Source organism: Tachypleus tridentatus, chromosome 8, assembly GCF_004210375.1.
Source record: "Tachypleus tridentatus isolate NWPU-2018 chromosome 8, ASM421037v1, whole genome shotgun sequence".
In the NCBI taxonomy this organism is placed as follows: domain Eukaryota; kingdom Metazoa; phylum Arthropoda; class Merostomata; order Xiphosura; family Limulidae; genus Tachypleus; species Tachypleus tridentatus.
The window spans coordinates 43,092,260-43,114,229 of record NC_134832.1 but is presented as its reverse complement, the minus strand read 5'-3'; the positions used below and the strand labels follow the sequence as shown (position 1 = coordinate 43,114,229).

At 30.4% G+C, this 21,970-nt stretch overlaps 1 protein-coding gene across 3 annotated transcripts in view; it reads left to right on the top strand.

Annotated features, from left to right (window-relative positions):
• LOC143222293 (plexin-A2-like) overlaps positions 1–21,970 on the top strand; it is a 106,278-nt gene that overhangs the window by 70,074 nt on the left and 14,234 nt on the right. For 2 of the 3 annotated variants that reach the window (XM_076448613.1, XM_076448615.1), the window contains exons 18-28: positions 2,316–2,492; positions 5,015–5,264; positions 6,007–6,149; positions 6,835–6,965; positions 7,784–7,843; positions 8,110–8,187; positions 9,370–9,436; positions 12,566–12,712; positions 14,527–14,716; positions 18,036–18,139; positions 20,713–20,809. In XM_076448613.1, the coding sequence (XP_076304728.1) occupies positions 2,316–2,492; positions 5,015–5,264; positions 6,007–6,149; positions 6,835–6,965; positions 7,784–7,843; positions 8,110–8,187; positions 9,370–9,436; positions 12,566–12,712; positions 14,527–14,716; positions 18,036–18,139; positions 20,713–20,809 (1,444 nt within the window). The remainder of the gene's footprint in view (positions 1–2,315; positions 2,493–5,014; positions 5,265–6,006; positions 6,150–6,834; positions 6,966–7,783; positions 7,844–8,109; positions 8,188–9,369; positions 9,437–12,565; positions 12,713–14,526; positions 14,717–18,035; positions 18,140–20,712; positions 20,810–21,970) is intronic. The other variant, XM_076448616.1, reaches the window with a different exon arrangement.

Here is a 21,970-nt window from a genome sequence, read left to right as displayed (position 1 = left end):
AATCACTTCTGTAAAGTTACAGTGGACAGAATTATCCTTAATGATTTGAATAGTCAATTAAATGCTTAGAACTTGTGTACAAGTCCAAAGGCATTTGAAAAAAATCACACAAAGTTATTGGATACTAAACAGAATACTTGATTTACCTTACAACTGATAAACTTCTCCCTCAAATGCTACTAAGATCAGAAAGTAAGAAAGAAAGATATATGGAACAACCGATAAGTAACATGTTTCAGTGCAAGAAAGATGGTATGTAGAACTATTAAAAAGTGACACTTCCATGGTAAGTAAGTTGTGTGATACTATTGAAAGCTGACATATTTTTCAAGGCAAGTAAGAAAATACTGGAATTTTTGTAAAGTGACTTTTGTAAGTAAGAAGATGTGTAGAATTATTGAAATGTGACATTTTTTCACGGTAAAATGATGACATGTTACAAACAAAAGTGATGTATATTGGTTTTCCTAATGAGTAAGAAGATACCTAGACATTCAGTACATTTTTATTGAATCAGTGTAGCTGCTCAACATACTATAGTGCACTTTACTATTATGGTCTGTTTAAATGTGTGGAAAGAGCTGCTGTATGTAATATTTTAGTGGTGTATTGGTTTTTAATACAACAACCTTTTTACGAGTAATTAGCAGTATACAAATCAAAATGTTGTATTTCTGATGTGGCATTTGATGTCACAGAAAAAATACAATGTGAATTGTAAAAGTTCTTAACAAGAGAGAGAGAAAGAAGTGACATTGCTTGAAAGCTACATGAAGAATATTTTGATATTTTGAACTATTTTGAAAGTTGGTATAAGTACTGTTACAATTCTATTTGCATCTTGCATATGTGTCAAAATATTTAGAGAAGATGAACTTCATAAAATGCAGAGCAAATCAAGCAAGAAAAATAAATCTATGAATTGAAATGCAGAATATTAAAAAAAAAAAAACAGCGAAGAAAAACTAATAGTAGACAGTATAAACAGTATATTGGAAACACTCTTTGAAGTAACATCATGTGTATTTGTAATTTTCTGGGTTTGTCTCAATACATACATTCAAATTGTGTTGTGTCACACTTGTAAGTATTAACTTAATGGTCTGTTGGTACTTCACAAATAATCTATTGCACAATTAGAAACCTAATGGACTGGCCAAGCATGTTATCATGATTAGTGTACCAGACCATAGATCTCTGGATCCATCATTTGTCTCCTATTACCAAAACAGAGAAATTGTGATCCACACTTTTTTCTTGTGGATGTATTATAAAGATAGTGTTCAAATTCCACTATTTGGTAAACAAGAGTAGCACAACAGTTAGATGATGGTACTGTTGAATATCTGCCTTCTCTCTAATCTGTTAGTTCATATTTCAGGAAAAATAATGCAAGTAGACCCTGAGTATCTTAGCACAATCATCTGAACATGAACAAATACCACTAGCACATCATACCATGGTGGCATTATAAATAACCTATTGGCACATCTTGTTGATAATTTCAATAATTTTCTAATGCAGCTGGTTACATTATTTTCTGTTAACTAAAATATTTGGTACAACAAGCAACTAACACACTGTGATATCAGTACAAACAATACTCTGACACACTTTTCCATATATGAAGAGAGTATTTAGTGTCACACTGTTTAAATATTATTAAAGTTCCCAAATTTAGCTGTTAAGCGAACCAAAAATCTCGTAACTTTTTGCAATTACAAAGCAACAAATTGCAACTATTCTGACAAGTTACTTTCTTCTTAAATGTATAAGATGATTCTGGAATTAATGTAAATAACACTAAATAAATATTTTACTAAATTAATGCATCAAATTTGAGACTTGAATTATAGTAACTTTTGTCTGTATGCATCTAGTAGTTGATGTCATCTTATCAGAGATAGTGTTTAATGTTAACTCTAATGGCAATAAAGTAAACTTCAAAAAAACAAAGGATTTCCAAATTCAGCACAGATTATTAAAACTTGCCAATCAAATGCTCTAACTGTACAAATATAACTTCTTGTAAGAGCTTTTCTTGAGACATGACAATTTATTCACCTGTTTTAAAGAATTTCTTTGTTAAGATTGCTTTAAAAAAACTTTTTGTGTATGATTTGGACATATTAACATCTTTTTATAAAAGGTTATCTTTAAACTACTGTTAGGTTAAAAAAATGTCCATAATATGAAACATCACTTAACTGTATTATATGTACAAGCCTAATGATATAGACTTGTCACTAAATGTTTTATTCCCAACATTTTCAAGATTGAATTCGATCTAAAATGATGTTTCTACTCTTCCTTAGGGTCAGAATCTGGATAGGGCTTCACAGGATGTCGATGTAGTTGTAAGGATTGGCATGAGTTTTTGTAACGTCACTTCCTTATCTAGATCTCAGCTTACATGTCGTCCACCAAAGTTCCAACCTCTAGACCGAGATGCCAATGGTAACCCTGATGATAAGAAAATTCCTCTAGTAGTGGTAAGCATATGTAGTTTGTTTTATTGTGAAATCAGTGTTTTGAGTTACACACACTTCAAATACTCATTTGGATTGAGCTGTTAATGTATTTACTAACTAATGTTTTGATTTCTAACATTATTTTTCAGTGAAACTAAATGGATGAAGAGTATTGGTATATTAACCCTTTCACAGTTAGCTCTGTGTAATATACATGAATTTGTCTACACACTTGCATACATTAAGAATTTGTATTATAACTTTTGGTGCAGCATGTGTATCTTTACAAAATTTGGTAAACGTTTAGTAAACAATTCAAGTCTTTTGTTGATAAAAATCAAATTTTTACTAAAAATATTTCTTGAAAAAATCTGTTTGTGAAAATAGTCTTTTGTTACCAGGCTGAGTGCAAAGTGATTTCATGTTATGAATAAAAACTATTTTTTCATCCCAAAAATCTCAAATATTATTTGCATAGCTTCTACAGTCTTCTAAATACATTTGTTTTCAGTTAAACTTTATATTTTATGTAATTTTCTGTACTCTAACTGTGTGGAGTCTCACTTGACCAACCCCTTGTAGCCATCATAAAAAAAGGGGGAAAATAAATATAAATTATACTATTTTTGTGTTAGAATGACTACATATAACATGAAAATACAAACGTTTAAGTAGCTTAAGTCTCATAACATTATATATGAACATTTTTTATTCATAAAATTGACCTTCCAGTCATGCCTACTAAAGATTACATAGCTGTCTTTGGCATGATGCACATGTACTCAGCTTGTGTATCCAGTAATATAAAAACTGACCTTTTGTCTTCCCTGTGTTGGCTTTGTTTTAGTGGACTAGTATTTTGTAATATACAGTTGCATTTCAATTATGAAACAGTGTGTGTGTATTATTACTATTTAGAAATAAATTATTAAACTTGTTTTGCAAAAATATAGAACAATAAAGAAGTAAATCAGATAATTATCTCCACTCTTTATAACCTTTGTATTTGGTTGTTGCTGGACATAGGCTGCTGAGCCTTTTAAAATTTTTCACGTAGAGGATATCAGTTTTTTTGAGGTTTTATACATAAATATTTGAATAACCAAAAAATCATAAATAACTACATTGATACCATAGAATATCACTACAATTTTTAAGCATAATAACTTAAGATATTTTTAGATTTTATAAAATATGGAACTTCAAGCAGACAAAAGACACAATGTATACCTCCTTAAAAACTTGGATTGAAGGAACATTGAAGATTAAAATGGCAGGAAAAATCACTCTTGGGATATTCTGACCTGTTGCTTGGTTATTCACATGCCATATACTGTAGTAAAAGTATACAAGGGACTGTTTCAATAAATAGAAAGAGTTGAACAGGGCCACTATGTTTGATTAAATACATAAGTCATATCTCGGCAATATAAAAAGATGCGAGGTTCTTACTTTATATTCTAGTTTGTCAGTATTAGTAATTTGATATCTCAGCAATATAAAAAGATGTGAGATTCTTATTTTATATTCTAGTTTGTCAATATTAGTAATTTGAGTTCCTAATTTGTGTGAAATTAGTATTGACATCACAAACATCTAATTTTAAACAGGGATGCATTCGACATGCTATGACTCACTTGTCTCACTAAAATCTATATTTAAATGTTCTTTTAATATTTACTTCAAGAAATTAATTCGTATAATATTAAAGTTTCAATTATAATCTATTATTTGATTCCAAACATAACTGACATAAATCCATAAACTAATAGTTCAATAAAATTTTGAATGCAAGTCAACAAATGTGATAACATGGCTTTTGAACCCCGACTCATTGCAAAAGGGTTAATTTTGTCAATTTTAGTACATTTTCAAATGATTTTTTTGTCATAAGTAGTTTTGTGAAGACATATTTTTGCTAATTGTTTAGATAGTTGCGTTTCTAGACTTGGTGATGAATTGGATAAACAAGTGTAATTAATACTTAGTCGACTTAAAGTGGTAAAATAAATAGTGTACTTTTAAAATAATTGTGTCGTAAACCTTTCTCGAAAGGCATAGAAAAGTAATTATAAAAGTATATATTGATGTAGATTTCATGGTACCTTAGTAAAAGAAGAAAGGAAGTAAAACATAGCTCTACAGTTTTGTTTTGAGTTTACTTACTGAAAAAGTATGCTTCATTACAACATGCATTGTTAATAATTAGTTTTTAGAATAGGAACAATATATACATCACTAGTGCAGTCATTATCAAGTATACTTGCACATAAGTACACTTGATAATGATCTCCACAGTGAGTAAAATGTTATACCAGTTCTAAAAGTTATTATTTATTGTGAAAGCTGTAAATTGTAATAAAATACAGTTGTCAGTTGTCTATTATGAATTGTAGCCAACTTAGTAATAAATTTTGAAAATATACTATAAATTGTTTTTGTCAATACTGTATTGCTTAACAGACTGTTAAAAAGATTTTACTAATTGTATCTTTGGTTAATATTTTTATTGTAGTTATTAATCAAAGATGACTATTTTACAGGTGGAAGTTGGTGATACCCTGAATTACACTATTGGGAGACTGAGCTATGAACTTCCGTCCAACCAAGACAGTTCAATCACTCAAAAATTGATTATTGGAGCTGTTGTTGGTATTTGTGCACTGTTTGTGGTAGTTTTTGTGGCTGTATGTCTTTACCGCCGAAAATCACGGGAGAGTAGTCGTGTGTTGAAAAGCATGCAGGAACAGATGGATGTTCTCGAACTTCGTGTGGCAGCTGAGTGTAAAGAAGGTAATTCGTCTAATTACTATAAGAATTTTAGTTTCATAAATAAGATAAACGTTTGAATGATTTTAACATTATAAAATCATTTACAGTGGATATAAGAGGCTCATTTTTATTTGAAACAGCTGTTGCAACACTAAACAAAAAATGTAGTCTTTCTTATTCAAATTTTTTTAAACTAAGAGAAACCAGGATTTTTATTTAAATATTTTGTATCTATTTCATATTTATTTTTATATAAATATATATATAAAAATTAGAGTATTGTATTGTATGGGTTCTATGGGTTTTATTCAGTAAAAATAATGTCAAGCCTACTCTGTGCAACAAATAATGATTTATTTCTTTAGTAGTGTTTGTGACAGGCTATGTTCATTTCTAGGCCTCACTTCTCAAGAAAGTGTTTCAAGAGAAGCTGGGATATTATTGTATGCTTGATTCACAATTATATGTAATTTCAAAAATTTGTTGCTAATGGATTGATAAGACATGTTGACTGATTAAATTAGTAACTCAATAAGCCCAATAACTCAGTATCTGAGTTGCTAACGGATACTGAACTGTCTTTGATTCAAAGAAAGAATAGTGGACTGTTTACTTGTTAATCTTACAGTTATTACGTGTGTGTGTGTGCATATGAAGTTGTATGTGTAATAATATAATGTTTAAAACTGAACTTTATATATGCTGTAAGTGACAGTGAGATAATTGGTTTAATTTTTAACATGAACTTTTTGTTCATATGCAGCTTTTGCAGAACTTCAGACAGAAATGACAGATTTAACAAGTGATTTAACAGCAGGAGGAATTCCCTTCCTTGATTATCGAAGTTATGCAATGAAGGTTTTATTTCCATATTCAGATGACCATCCTGTACTCCGAGAGATGCCTGTAAGTAATCTTTTGTTGAGACTAACTTTTTGTATTTACTCCTTTTGTCAAAATTGGTGCAGTGTGCTAAATGTCAAATGTTTGTGGTTGTAGCATAATTAATTTTTTAGTCACTAAAGTAACTAATTGTCATATTGTACTATAGTTGTATAAATTATGTTTAGGTAGATGTATCTGAAGTACTAAAAGGCAAACTGCAATCAGACATTACTATGGCTGGATTTTTTTTCTTGACTTGTCCTCCATAAAGTTTGTGCTGTTTTGTGCATAGTTGAACACCCAGTTCTCTAAGCAACTTACTATGAAATGCTGTATTTTCAGGTTTTACTTTATTGAAACATTTTTAATGTGCCAGGTGAACTGGATCACTTAGGATTGAGTTCAGTCCCCCCCAGTAGGCACATTACAGATAACTTGTTATTAAAACAAAGAAAATAAACAATTAGGATTTAACTTGCATCTCTGAAGTTGACTGATTTTATTTTGCTCTCGGCTGAACCTGACAAAGAAAAGATTATGTACATTAAATATTAATGTGTAAGAGAGGTTACTCTAAAGCAGTTCAATTATTAGATATTTAGTCTAAGGCTTAACATTTTCTCTTAATTTTTATTGTTAAGGTAAAGCATTTAATTGTACCATTGTAGAATTTTACTCTTGCAATGAAATATTTTTGGTTTCTCAGATTGATCCAGGAAAAAAACCATACATTGAGAAAGGATTGCGGCAGTTTGGCCACCTCATTATGAATAAAACCTTTCTTTTACTTTTTATACGGACACTGGAGTCTAACCGCTACTTTAGTGCTAGGGATAGGTAGGTATTACTTTGTAGCACAATCCAGACTTAATAAGTCATTAGTGATCTTCATTTCTTTAGATTGTATTGTTTTAGGAATTAATAACAGGGTGAAACTTTACATTTGTGATTTAAAAAAAACAACAACAAAAAACAGAAAAAGCAATTGTTTTCTGATGGAGCTAAAACTGTATTATCATTCTTTTCACTGGACAACAGATACTGGCTGTATCTAATGAATTTTAACCACCATTACTTTGCCCAGCTATTTGACTTAGTGAAGATACAGTTTATTCCTGGAATTATGTCTTTTGTAGTGGTTTGTATTCTGTTGTTTTAACCAAGTTGTTTCTGTATTTATACATTGGGGTTTCTTTTATACAATGTGATGGAGATGGCCAGTTTTCTTTTTCGGGGATGCTGATTTACTTTTTGACACTGTGTTCAGAACTTACTGATGTATATATGAACAGCTATTTGTACAATATGTATTCAGTTTGAATAATCAATAAAAATGTGTGTTGTGAGCAACTTGCCAAACTCTGAATTTCTTGTTTATGTTCTAGCCCTTGTGTACGAATATATATTGATAGATAGATAGAATAAACTGGTTTTCTCTAGACATTTTTTTAATGTGTGCTAACTGACTACTGTAATCATCAATCAGATTACTAACTAATAAATATTTGTGTAACAGTGTAATCCTATTGTTATATCAATAGATTTAAGGGTTATGGTTATTATTTTCCTTCGTATTTTTTATTATTGTTCTGATTAACTTCCTTGTGTAATTTCTATTATTGAATTAGTATGTTCAATTTTTTTCTGTTACAAAGGGTGAATGTGGCGTCTCTCATTATGGTAACCCTTCAGGGAAAGATGGAGTACTGTTCAGAGTAAGTTTTAAGATTTTACATTTTTTGATGTGGAAATGTTCTAAGAGAACAATGAAGTTTCAATACAGTTTTGTAGTAAACAATGTCCATTGATTTGAGATAACTAGGTTAATATCTGTAATGTCTACAGTAAAACTATTGTAATATATTGTATAGGAATGAATAAATAAATAAATATATACATTATTTCAGATACTCTAGGTTATTGATTCTTGAAGTAATAGCACAGTAATACCTGCATGTTTATTTCTTGGTTTGTTTTACAGCATATTAAAAACATTGTTAGCTGAATTGATAGAAAAGTGTATTGAAGGAAGAGGTCATCCAAAACTATTGTTCAGAAGGTGAGTTGTGTAAAAATAACATTTTTGTTCACCATGTTTGAATTGTATGTTAACAATGTAATTACAGTAATTATAATGTCATCATTGGGACAAGCACATTTGCAATAGATGCATGTGTACACACACAGATATACACATATGCATAAATATATTTCTAATAAAATTTAAAAATTACTGTATTTATTTGAAATTGTATAATGTTTACATGCATGGATTAAACTAGTGTGCATATGAAAGATCACGATGAGGAATGCCAGTTTTAACTATTTATACTATTAAAACAATTTGCCTTAAAATATAAAGATATAGATTTTCTTTAAATATCAGTACTTCAACAGTATATTATACTTAAGTTTATATATATTTTCTCTGTTCACTGAAGGTTATAAAACGTCTGTTAGAAGCCCTATTAAAATACAAGTTTTGGTTCTCTGATTTCAGTACCTGTTTTAAATACACAGTTCTAAAAGGGTCTTCATTTATTTGAGTCTAAAATTTAACTTTGATATCTGAGAACTTAGTTTATGGTATATTCCACAATGCTTGTAATAGTGCCTTTGTTATTAAATGCAAATTTACACTGTTTTGTGCTCACTGTATCAAATCCTTATTTCTCTTATTTTGTGATAAGTCCTGAGTCTCATTGTTTAGCCACTGGTAGACGTGTCATTGGTAAGTATTTATTTGCCAAACAAATATATTTCTGCCTTGAAGGAGGTTTTTAATTTTAACATTTTTAATGCAAGAAAACAAAAAGTGTGCCACAGAATTTTGGAGCCTTGGATATTAGTTCTAATATTTATTGTATGATTAAGTGTCAGATCTTAAAATGAGAAATTTTGTAATGGTATATTATACAAATTCATTTAATTAAATGATTTTTCAAAAGGTCTTCTGTAATTATTGAACTTGATATATGTATTTTTTATTTTACACTTAATTTTAATTTTACGAAATAACTTATTCTGGGATTTTAGTAAAATCTATTTGAAATAAAACAGTGCTCAAAAGTTGAAGTTAGAACACTAAGAGTTTAGTGTGCTTGTTCTTGTGTGTGTGTGTTTTGGAGAACATGAAAAATAAAGGACAGATCGTGTGAACATAATTTGGTAAAAAAATTAAACAGTTAAAAATTGTGGAATTTATTGTATACTCTTATTCATTCTTCTAAATTTTTTTTAGGGCAGAATCAGTGGCAGAGAAGATGTTGGCCTCATGGTTTACATTTCTTTTGTATAAATTTTTGAGAGTAAGTTTCAAGCTAGTAATTAGCTTATAAAGATTCTTTAGGACAATTATTAGAATTAAACTTTTTATTGTATATAAGCATTTTGAATGTAAATAGGAAGGTTTATTTTTGATGTTTTGACTTTTGGTTTTGGTTTTCTGTACATTTGCGATTTTTGGTTCGTGTGCTTGTATGCCTTTATTTAATGAATTCTTAAACAGTAATGTTATTTTCTGTGAATTATTTCTTCATTAACTGTCATTCTAAATTAGTAATATCGGTGTTGTATCTGTTTGTTCTTTAATGGATAAATACATAATTTATAATTCTGTTGTATTTAGCCCTTTTTGGGTCTGTTGGTAAGTGTAGTTTAGTAAATTTTTAAGAAAGACAAATTGACTAAAAATTAATTTGGTTAATTTATGATGACATACTTTTCAAGTAAAGTTTTATATTTTATTTTCCATTTTCTCTATTATTAACTTATACTGTCATTAATGAACAGTGCAATGAAATACTCAAATTTAAGAAGAAATGTGTACACACCTTTTAAATGTTCTTTGAATAGTATGAAGCTTCTTTTTGTCATACATAATTTCACATATTTATCTTTTCAATTAGTTTATTTTCCTTTCCAATTCTTTATCCTATATACTTGATGCAGGTATGTTAACCTGTCCCCATGGTGTGTTCTATAGTTATTACAGGGCAAAGGTTGTCCACAAATTCTTTCACTCCTCTTGTTTTCACATGCAAATGATACGATTTTGCTTAGAAATTTCCACAAGTCAAGCCACATTAAGTTAAATCTATATAATCATAAAACTTTCAGATATGCATTTTAAAATACAAATAATACATAACTGATTAATTTATAAATATAAAATCGAAATGCAATCTGTTTAGCAAACTAATGCATATAAGGCAAATCACTTGTCAAGCATTACATATGCTTCAAGTGAACAATGGACTAAGCTCCTTATCTCATGTTACATATCCAAACACTGGCAGAGATTTCTTCAGGATATATTTGAATAGTGCAAAATCTGCTCTTTCTATTGGTTATAAGCATGCCATTCGACTTCAGATGGTCACTTGGTAACATAACTTCAACTTTACAAGTAGGCGTGAAATATTTTGATGTCAAACCCTCATCAAGAAATTCTTAAAGTTTTCCAGATAATAATTAAAGATGGGTGTTACTTTAATCTGATCTTTTGTGCTGACAGTGCATAATTTTTTCACAGTAACATGTTTAATAGCTCAAAGTTTAGACTTGTAATTGTGAATGGATCATAAAACAGCAAAAACTGCAGTTTTAATTGCTGTTTTAGATGTTTCTTTTATGTTTTAGCATGTTATAACTTAATTTCTTTTTTTTTCTTTTTTTGCAATAGCAATTTCATTAAGATACATTCACATTAAATTTTTTAACTAAATTTTGAACATGACTCCAACATGCACAGAAGGGGTGTTTAAAATGGTGGCACTGTCATAGGATTAAGGAACCAATCAGAATGACTATATACATTTTTTTAACATAAATGTCTACCTCTTAAACAAAATACAGCATAAAATGCCAAATCTATTAAAAAAAAAAAAGTTTGCATTATATGTGATTTTATGAAATGAGACAGGAACATCTGTATGGCCACAATTAAGACATGCATACACACACACAAACACCATCTCTTGAAATGTAATTATCAAATTTGCACTTAATGATTTTTTGAAAAGTGTTTTTAATATTAACACTGGTTATAAACCCACTGCATCAAGAGTCTAGTTGAGGATCTTTGTTTCTCTATAGATTATTTAGATAAATGAAATTATTTATCTTGCTATTTATAAAAACCAAGAACTTCTGAATGTCAACAAGTAATTTCTTATAAAATTCAAATGTTTTAATAATATTTACTGGAGAAATACAAGCTTCAAACCACAACTACTTGATGCAAAGTTATGGTAAAGAGCATATTTGTTCTACCAAAATTTTTATGACTAACATTTCCAGTGTTATAAAGTTGAGGTGGATAATTTAATATTTTTGTGGTGACCAACTTCTGGGTAATAATTTTGACCAACCAGTCTTCTTTTTCTTATGTGTAAAGATAAAAGGATTTTGTATGTGCATTAAATTAATGTATTCTTCAACAAACTTATTTTGGCATATTTTACACCACTGTTCCTTCTAAGCTTCCATAGCAGTACAAAAATCTGGCAGGTATAATGTATCAAAAATGTTATTTGGTAATGGTTTCATGTGGAAAACATAGGCCTTCAGTTTGAACAAGGAACAGCAACCTACCAAAGAGAATCTCAAAAACGTCATACATTGAAGAAATGGGAACGGGAAGAAAACTTGCGACAAGGATAAAAGAACACACAGAATAGTACAAGACTCATGAAAACACACAATTCAGCCATTGCAGAGCACGCTACATCAACTGGATACAGAATAAACTTGGAGAAAACCAAAATGATCAGCACACACAAATTCTGGAAGACAAGAAAATATCAAAGAATCATTTTATATTAACACTATTAAACCTTCACTAAACAGAGATTCCAGATTAGAGGTGAATAACCTGAGGCTGCCATTAGTTGAATCTACAGGAAATCTCTCCTCCAATCAGAAACAGTGATAATCCATCCAATCATAACACTTTTCACAATCCACCAGGACACTATGAAAGACTGACAACATCTGCACACGTGCTGAGTTGAAGATGAAAGGTGACTTTCGAAACATTGTCCTCTACACTTGTACCTCCACAACAGACAGTTGCTGTCCATTGTACAAAGTTTCATCATGAATACTCTGCCTAAACAATCTATCAAAGAATGCCATGTTGAAATGTAAGGTAAGAGTATAGGTGCCAACAGCTACTAAGAAGAGTGTTGGACAAAAAGGTAGTGTTTGGAAGTGTTTGTAATCCACCTAGTGTAAAGAAAAGTTAGAGAGAAAATTGTTTAGAGTGCCAAATGACTTTACAGTTTAAAGAGAATAGATACAAATATTGTTTTTGTTTTGTGATAATTCAGGTGAAACACTGGACCACATTAAATAATCAAGAATATATGTACAAGATTAATAGTGAAAGTATTGGATCTTGGTTTGTAAGACCTATATATATATATTTCGTATAGGAGTGTGCAGGGGAGTCCTTATTTCTCCTTTATCGAGCCATTAAACAGCAGGTGGATAAAGGTCCTGTTGATGCAATCACTAGTGAAGCCCGATACTCTCTTTCTGAAGAGAAATTGATACGTCAGTCCATAGAATACAAATGTCTGGTGAGTATGAATAATGGCTGTTTTTCTGTTGTGTGTAAAAAGTAAGCGTCATACATATTTAAATAAATAAGGAGGAAAATATTCTTATGTTGTAATTTTAGTCTGTTGGTGGGAGAGCATTAGGTCTGTGGCCTTACAACTGCTAGGATCTGGGGTTTTATTCCACATAGTGAACATAGCAGGTAGCCCAGTGTGTCTATGCTCTAAGAGAAACAAATGTAATTTATGAGCAGAACTTTCATCTTTTTTAAAGTAAACATGATAGTTAAGTGCAGAATATTTTGTTCAAAAGCGTGCAGTTATAATGATTGTTTTATAGTAAAACTGTTTATAAAAATATGTTGATTTCTGAAAAGTTTTTATGAAGCTTCTTGATTTTTTGTCAATACAGTGTAACTGTGTTCAGTTTTGTTTCATAACTTAAAAGTAAAACATCTGTTCTGCAATCCTTGAGGTTTATCAGTTCATGAGAAAAGGATGTTTGATTACATTTTGTGATGTTGATCAATTTGTAAGGAAAGCTCAAGGGGAAATATTTAAAATACTGATCTTGGTATTTATCAGGTTATAAAGATAGCTTCTGGGGGAAATAAGATTTTGAATTATTGTTTCAGATATTTATTGGTTTCTAAGAAAACCAGTTGGGAGGGCATTTTAGTTATTATTTTTAATATTCTTCAGTTCCTTAGAAAACTGGTTGGTGGAGGGCATTTGAATTGTTATATTTGATATTCTTCAGTTCCTAAGAAAACAAACCAGTTGGGAGGACATTTGAGTTATTTTTAACTACAGTTTGCAAGGAAAGATTTAAAGAGAACGGCTTAGTTTTTCATACCCGTTTAAAAGTAAACCAAACTATGGTAGTTGATTTGTTACTTTTAGTATTTTCATATATGAAAGGACAGCATCTTGTAGAAGTTACATTGTTTTTAGTGATTATTAGTTTAAAATGAAGCTTCTTAAGGGCATTTAATTTTTTTAATATTTGTTAGCTTAAAACCAGGTTTCTAGGACTGAGTAAATGTTTTATGTATTCATATGAATAAAGTTAGGTTGTGTAGTTTACAACTTTTATATTATCTGTCTCTCGTCTAGTTATTCACATTCTGACTTCCAGAATATGATATATTATGATTGGTTAAATGTATGTTGTTGTTTTTTCCTTTTAGCTCAGAATATATATTGTGTTCATGTAAAAAAGGATGTCCAACTCTGTGGACTTTTTGTGATGTTATTAACTTCAAGGTTTTGTTTTAATAGGTTCTTAATTGCAGCAGATTGGTTTCATGCCCTCACCAATATAATTGCTCTCTTTGTTGAAAAAATATTATTTCTGTGTTCTAAACAGTTTGAGTGCTTACAAGTAAACAAAAAAAGACTAATCACACTTCAGAGAAAAAATTAATTCTCACCCAGCATTTCAAGGGTCACAGCATCACAAGTACAGACTGACAATCTAACCCTTGAGAAAGGCATAAGCTGGAACATTGGGTTTGAATAAAATTATTTTTTACAGGAGTGTGATTGGTTGTCTTTTGTGTAAACATGGTTTCAATCCCTCAGTCTTCTGCAAAGTTTAAAAACTGATACAGTTTACAAGTGTGTAAAATACTTTGGATAGTTGTGTATTTAATATGGTTATTATCTATTCGATCCTGATTTCAACTGCTTATAAATGGGATTTTTCTCATGTTAAGATTAACATAATCATGTGAATAGTTATTCAGGATAAGCACAAATGAAACTTGTACATTTCAAGAACTTTGTGGCTGTGATTATTTAAAAAGGTGTGAAGTATTGTATCTGTATTTCAGACTGTATTTGTGTCCCTCTCACCTCAGACAGTATATGTGGCTGGATTGGAACCTCCAGGTGAGAATATTGAAACTCCAGTGAAAGTCTTAGACTGTGATACAATTTCACAAGTTAAAGAAAAAGCCTTGGATGCAATTTACAAAAGCACTCCCTACTCTCAGAGGCCAAGTAAAGATGATCTGGAGCTAGGTAAAATACAGTTTGTTGTTCATTTGGCAACCACACTTTTCTTTATCATTATTGTTATCAATAATATGAGTTTATCTACACCCTTGTGCAAATTAATTGAAACTAGACAGAAAATTATGATTTTTTCAATTTTTTGCATTTTATTTCTGAGAACCCAAAAATTACTCTCAAATTAATACATGATATGACCGCCTATATTATTCAGAAGATCATTAATCCGCTTTGGTATCAAGTACACGAGTTGACTGCAATCTTTACTAATTTTTGGATCGTGGTACCACACCACTATTATGGTGTGGTATTTATGGCCTCAATTAGCTTATCTTTTGTAGTACAGTCTTTCCCCAAAGTCTTTCTTTACAAATTGCCCAAAGATTTTCAATAGGATTTAAGTCCAGAGAGTTTCAAGGCCAGTCCAGCACTTTTATTCACATTGTAGTCATAAAATTCTTCAAGTTTCGATGTGTGGCACAGAGCCAGATCTTGCTGAAAAATGCCAGATCCATCTGGAAATCTTTTTAATTCTGGAACGACTCTTCTCTGCAAAACTTCGATGTACTGTGGTCCTCACATCATACCTTCTATGATATGTAAGCCTCCAATGCCATAGTAGCTGAAAAAGCCCCAAAATATCTTCTTCAAGGGATGTTTTATGAACTGATTGATGTGAGATTCTCGAAGTTTTTCACCTGGAGATCTGCGAACATGCAGACTTCTTTGACCTTGTCCGAAGAAATAAGTCTCGTCATTGAATAACACCTTCCTCCATTGTTCTTGCATCCAGTTCTTGTATTTCAGACCCCATTGATACTGTTTTTTCTTCATTGAGTTGGTAAGAAATTGTTTTTTGATTGGTCTCTTTGCCCTTCTAACACAATTTCAAATGACGTAAAATCCCTCAAAATTTTGTCATGTATCCCAAAAATAGATCGACCATACTGCAAAACACAGCTAATGACGCTGTCTGTGTGAAAAAATGACTATTAAAGGAAATCAGCGGGTTCAGTGAGCCTGCACTGGCCACCATGCTGAAAATATTGTCAAATCACCATTTGTTTCAATTAATTTGCACAAGGGTGTATATACTTGTTTAATGAATAAACAAGTAGATGTATAGCAATATTTTTAAGGTTTACTTTCCTCTATGGGAATTTTTTTTATATTTTAAATATTAGTTGTATTAAAATGATTGGGTAAATAAAATAATAAAAATATATTTTGTTCAGTAACATCAATGAAACACTGAAGATTTTTAAAAATTATGTTTATTTATTTATTGTGTGCTACTTTATTAATTCAATATAATGTGTTATATAATGCTACTTCTAAAAGGAAGAATGGGAGTGAATCATTGTAGATTAATGATTATAGATATTATCTGGAAAAATAAATTTTTTTTTTCCTGTTATCTTTATCAGATTTTCTGCTTGAAAGAATTGTTATGGGGAAGGGGGATAATAAATTATTTATTTGTGATCATTTTGTAAAAATGAGTCTTAGAATATATATGTAAATATAAAGGAAATAGTTGTAATCTACAAGGGAAAATTGGTATATTAGAATCTTAAATTATTGATTCTTTTCAGCTTTAAGCAGAGGGTTGTTCATGATCTATGGTACTTTGTACATCTAATCACATTACCACCTGACCATCCCTTTGCCCTATGATGACACAGATTAAATGCCTTGACCATCATGTTGTAATTCAGTTAAAGTGAGAAGTGATTTTCAAGTGTAGTTAACACCTGAAATTTACCCTTGTACCCTTTCAAGCATTACAGAAATTTCAAACATGTTTTTCTATGGCATCATTATAAAGGCATGTAATGTACAAGTTATTAGCATTTTGATGAAAAAGATATTTTTAGTGTTGAATCATATTGGTAAACCAAGTAAAGGATGAGATCCGAGCAGTGAAAATAGGCTACTCCTCATCTTGCTATCATTTTTAAACTGAAGGAAGTGAAAAAGTTCAAAATCATTGTACTTTATGTAATTCAAGAACACATTACAGAAATGCACTTGTAACAATAAGCAAGATTTAGGTCTACAAGTGACACAATAACCATTTTCCTAAAATTCTTCCAAAGCATGTAAATCACTTGGAAGATCAACTGTCAAAAGCTGTAAGAGCACTGTCTAACAGTGTGAGAAATGGGAGTATCATATTGGAAAAGCTTAAGCGTGCTTAAATGTAAATAGAAAGTGAAGTGTTTATTTTTCTACAGGTATGTAGCATTTCATAAATGTTAAAGCAAGTCATGAAACATTATCTAAAGGATTTATTGTGATAGCTATGAAGGTTAGGTTAACATTCAGGGAATTAATAAAAAACAACAAAGTGAATGCTTTGTACTGTTAACTTCACCATAAAAAAAATACCACATAGGATTGAATGCCACTGTAGGTATAGTTCAGTCATCAAACTCAGTTTGTCATTCCATTTGCTCTGTAAAATGCAAGTACAAATAGAAATATATATACTATAACAGTTACAAACATATTTCAGAGTTTTCATTTTTCTGTTGCTAGAAAGGCTCTTTTAAGTCATTGTTTGTGTGCACTTTACAGATTTTGAGAATCATGTTAGGGGAAGTAACAGAGTAATAGTCTACAAGAACTGTTGCATACAATAACATTAGATTTCTATGTAAAAAATTGTTAATTGCTCAAAATGATATTTTGAAATACATATAATTAATGTGGTAAGCTTCAAAATTTCTTTACCTATTTAATGCACTGTTATGGTGGGAAAAAATGCTTTTTGAAATCAAAAGTTTTTTTTTCTTTTTTTTAAGAATATGTTACTCAAAAGTTATGCACAATAACTTGGTGTTACTCAAAACGGCAATGTCATGTGATTCAAAATTCCTATTATTGGTACGCATTATGCATTTTTTAGATTGGGTGTGTAGGTTATTGTCACATTGGTGTAATTACTATGTGTAACAGAGGTACTTTATGACTGTTTTTAATGTTTATCACACAGCTGGTAGTTACATACAAAAAAAATAAAATGAAGCATAAAATGCTGCAGTATTGAATAGAAGACATCTTGATTGTTACACAAAACTTTATTAAATTATGCTTCAATAAAGCTTGTAACGTCATAGAACATGGTTTAAATCTATCATGGAACTACTTTTTTTGGATACAGGTTTTGAAACTTCCATGTAGTCTCTCAAGTCCAATGATATTGTGTATTTATTTACTGTTTGTAACTTCATGGCTGCATGAAGGTTGAGGACATCATATTGGAATCATGTTGTCATTTGTACGTGAAAAAGTTGCTAATTTAGTTCTTTGTGACGCAACGTAGAATGGAGAACTGGCACACGTGGAAGACTCACTCTTTCTGATGAGGATTCAACATCGAGGCTGGAAAATGAATGGAAACGATTAAACACACTCAGTCACTACAAGGTAAATATAGAATGCCTTAATACAGTCTTTGAAAAGTTTAGTGATTTGTTTTAGATTGCTGTATTTTTTGGTGTATAAGGTGCATCCCTATTTTCAAGGCTATCTCGAGAGAAAAAAATATTTTTCACATTTATCATTTATTTATTTATTCAGTATGAGCATAATTTTTTATTATTCTTTAGAATACTTCAAAAATACTTCAAAATTAGTGGCTATAATAAAATAAAATATAGTTCTTTCATAAATTATATCAAAACATTGTTCATTCATTATGAAAACTTTCAATCTTTTGCATCACTGAATTAACTGAAAACAAGTTAAAAAATGGTCCCCCTAACAGAATGCTGTTCTACTGTCATTTCCCAATAATAACCCATTTTCTTTAGCCTATGAGAGAGAGAAAATGAGCCCAGGGAGGTGTAAAGGCTGGTTCCTATTCCTTGCTGTACAAGGTCTGATATGCCTATGGAGGCACAAAATGTTTTACCTTCAGTGTATAGGATACAGGGGTTTTTTGAAACCCCTGTTTTTTTGGGGAAAAGTGCATCTTGTACACTGCAAAATACAGTATGTACCTTAATTATATTTTCAACTACAAGAAATAAGTTGTACTGATGCTTTTTTTAATTTATTAGACCTTGTTTAATTCCAGATATTTTGATTCAGGTACAACAATTAATTTTTACTTTTGTTAAAACATCACCTTTTTGTGTGTGTCAAAACAAAGTGTAATAAATTGGTAAAATATTACATTTATCTTTATTCTCGTTCAACTAACATTGCTATATATATTGAGCTTCCTCTAGGCTTTAGTCCAAAGGGCTCTCTTGTTTAGAAATTTTGAAGCCTCACAGAATAAGAGCCACATTTACAGCATAGCACTGTGCACCACTTGAAGTCAAGCATGTAGGATCATTTTGTTATATGATACTGATATCTATTGATAGTGGTGTAGTCTTATATCACATAATATATTTGACCCCAGGAATACATTCATTTGTAATTTAGAAAAACAAAACAAAAAAACAGTTGAGTTCTGTGGATTACATGTGATGTAGCAAAGGATGAATATTTATTGAATATTATAACCATAGATTACTACAATATTTTTAAACATCTGCTTATATTTTGTGAAATGATTCTCAATTTAATTTTCAACCAGATAAAAGTACATTTTAAGAAAAGACTGAATAAAACTTCACAATTGAAAATCATCTCACTATGTCTTAGTTATTGCTTAATATTTATAAAATCTTGTATTTTGTTGGTTTCATTTCTATCACCCAAAGTCAGAATAAATGGTAGGAAAATAGTGAAATAAAGAAGTGACTAATAATAGCTGAACATTATCGCTGTTTCATTGTTACAACCCATATGCAAAAAATTTACTGTTATCAATTGCTACTCTCATTCCTTATATAGAATGAGAAATTACAAAAGAATATAAATCATCAATATATTTAAATATTGTTTTTATATATTATTGAATATTACAAAAAAGTTGATACAATCTATTTATTAAAAGCAAAAACAATGATCTGCAAAGCTCCACTGTTCTGTATAATGTATCCAGTAGTTTTATGAGAATTTTGTGTTGTGTAGTTGGACTTAAGTCACAGACCAGGTTTTGGTATGGTTTAAAAGCTCATCAGCCCATAAATCTTCTACCTTTTATTCCCTTTGTCACTAGCTGCTTCATATCTGGATGAAGCCTAATTGGTGACTCACTTTTAGTTATTTCCAGTGGTAGTGGAGTATAGTGTTCTAAGAAAACAAGCTAGTTTTGAGTTTGTAAATATTTCATTAAATTACAAAATTACACTGATTTCAAGTATCAATAATACTTAGCCATTAATTGGTGGTTAAAAAATGAACTTTTAAAGCATAAAACAAGTTCTTTGGATGATAATTTTTTGATTTAGCTTTTTAACAATGTTTCTTCAGGGTTCCGCCAATACTTATAGATCTGAAGGTTATTTATGGCCACAAAGTTTGGGAAACCCTGCTTTTAAAGTATATATTGTATAACTTAACTCATACACTTTTATGCTTTGAAATACCCAAAGTTACACATTCAGCAGTTATTAGAACACACATGAAGTGTGAAAATTACAAATGGCATTTTGTGACATTTGTTCTTTTTATGGTTAAAACTTGGTGAAATGAGAAATTTGTATAATAAAACTTTCAAAATTTTGTAAAAATAATTACGATCAAATCCTTTGGTTGTTTAGTTAATGTTTTGAAATCTTACAGATGTGACTGTGTAACCTTCAGGAGTGAATATTTAATGAACTTCTAAGTTGAAACTGTAAATTAAACAATAAAGTTTCAAACAAAATTTCTAGTAAATGGTTTTTTAAGTTTATATATATAATAGTGATTACTTATGAACTTAGAATAAAGGATTGGCTCGTATATGGTACAAATTGCATTCACTATTTTACAAAATAAAGAAAAATTGGTCTTGCTCATTGACATGGTTTTAACAATATTTATAATTAAAGAAAACTGTGCAGGATTGAACTAGAAATGTTAAAAATGTTTTTTTTCCTTGTTTTTTTTATTGAAAGGTGCCAGATGGGGCTGTTCTCACACTTATACCAAAACAAGCTTCCTTGTACAATCTTTCTATCATGACTGACAGAAATGATAGATCTCATAAATATGGTAAGTTTTAAAAAGGTAATGGTTATATTATATAGCTAGTGCAAAACTAGTCTAAAGTTTTCATTCTTCTAGTTAACATTAACATTGACTCATCCCACACTTATTCAAGGTTTAACAGGTTTAGGCTATATTTTTTTCCTTTTTGAGTATCAGGAAGATTGTAGTTAAAATTTATCTTCACTTCCATACCTTTATCTCAAGTGCAATAATTATTTAGCAAGTTATTTTTCAGTTCTACATTGTTGGCTGTTGTGTCTGTTTCAGAGATTTTTTTGTCATCTGATTATTAGGACTGAAAATTAAAATTTAAATTACACCAGACATGAAGTTGTTACTCCTAATATTTTTAGCATTTGTTTTGCAAGGTTTTAACACTGTTCTGCTACACAAATGTAATAAATTAACCACACACATACCAACCTGCAAAATAACTACTGACAGTGTTAAGAAAGTGAATATTTATGCACTGTGTATACAAGGTTCTTGAATAATTGTCCAATATTAGTGATTTAGGCAAACTAAGCTGTGATCATTGTTAATATAAATGAGAGGATTGGAAAGAACAACATCTCTGAAGGCCTTCCCAGGTTGTTGCTCTTTATAAAAGATTGAGGGGGATCTTGTGTATTGATATATTGGATAAGGCTAAACCCAGGTTCATCTTTGAATATAGGTTATTGTGGGTAGCCTTTATAGCTTTCATTTGACATGTGTTTGTTCAGTAACAAACACTTAATTATTGAATGTTTTAGGATTACATATTTCAAGGCCCAGCATGGCCAGGTGGTTAAGGCACTTGACTCGTAATCCGAGGGTCATGCGTTCAAATTCCTGTCACACCAATCATGCTCACCCTTTCAGCTGTGGGGGGCATTATAATGTGACTGTTAATCCCACTATTCATTGGTAAAAGAGTAGCCCAAGAGTTGGTGGTGGGTGGTGATGACTAGCTGAATTCCATCTAGTCTTACACTGCTAAATTAGTGATGGCTAGCTCAGATAGTGCTTGTGTAGCTTTGCATGAAATTCAAAAAATAAACACATTTCAAAACATCAAAGAATTATTTGTCTGTTACTGAAAATATGCTTGTCGAACGTTTGTCATTGCTGTGCCATCATCCTGTTATTCATCATTAAACTTATATTCCCATCAATTAAATC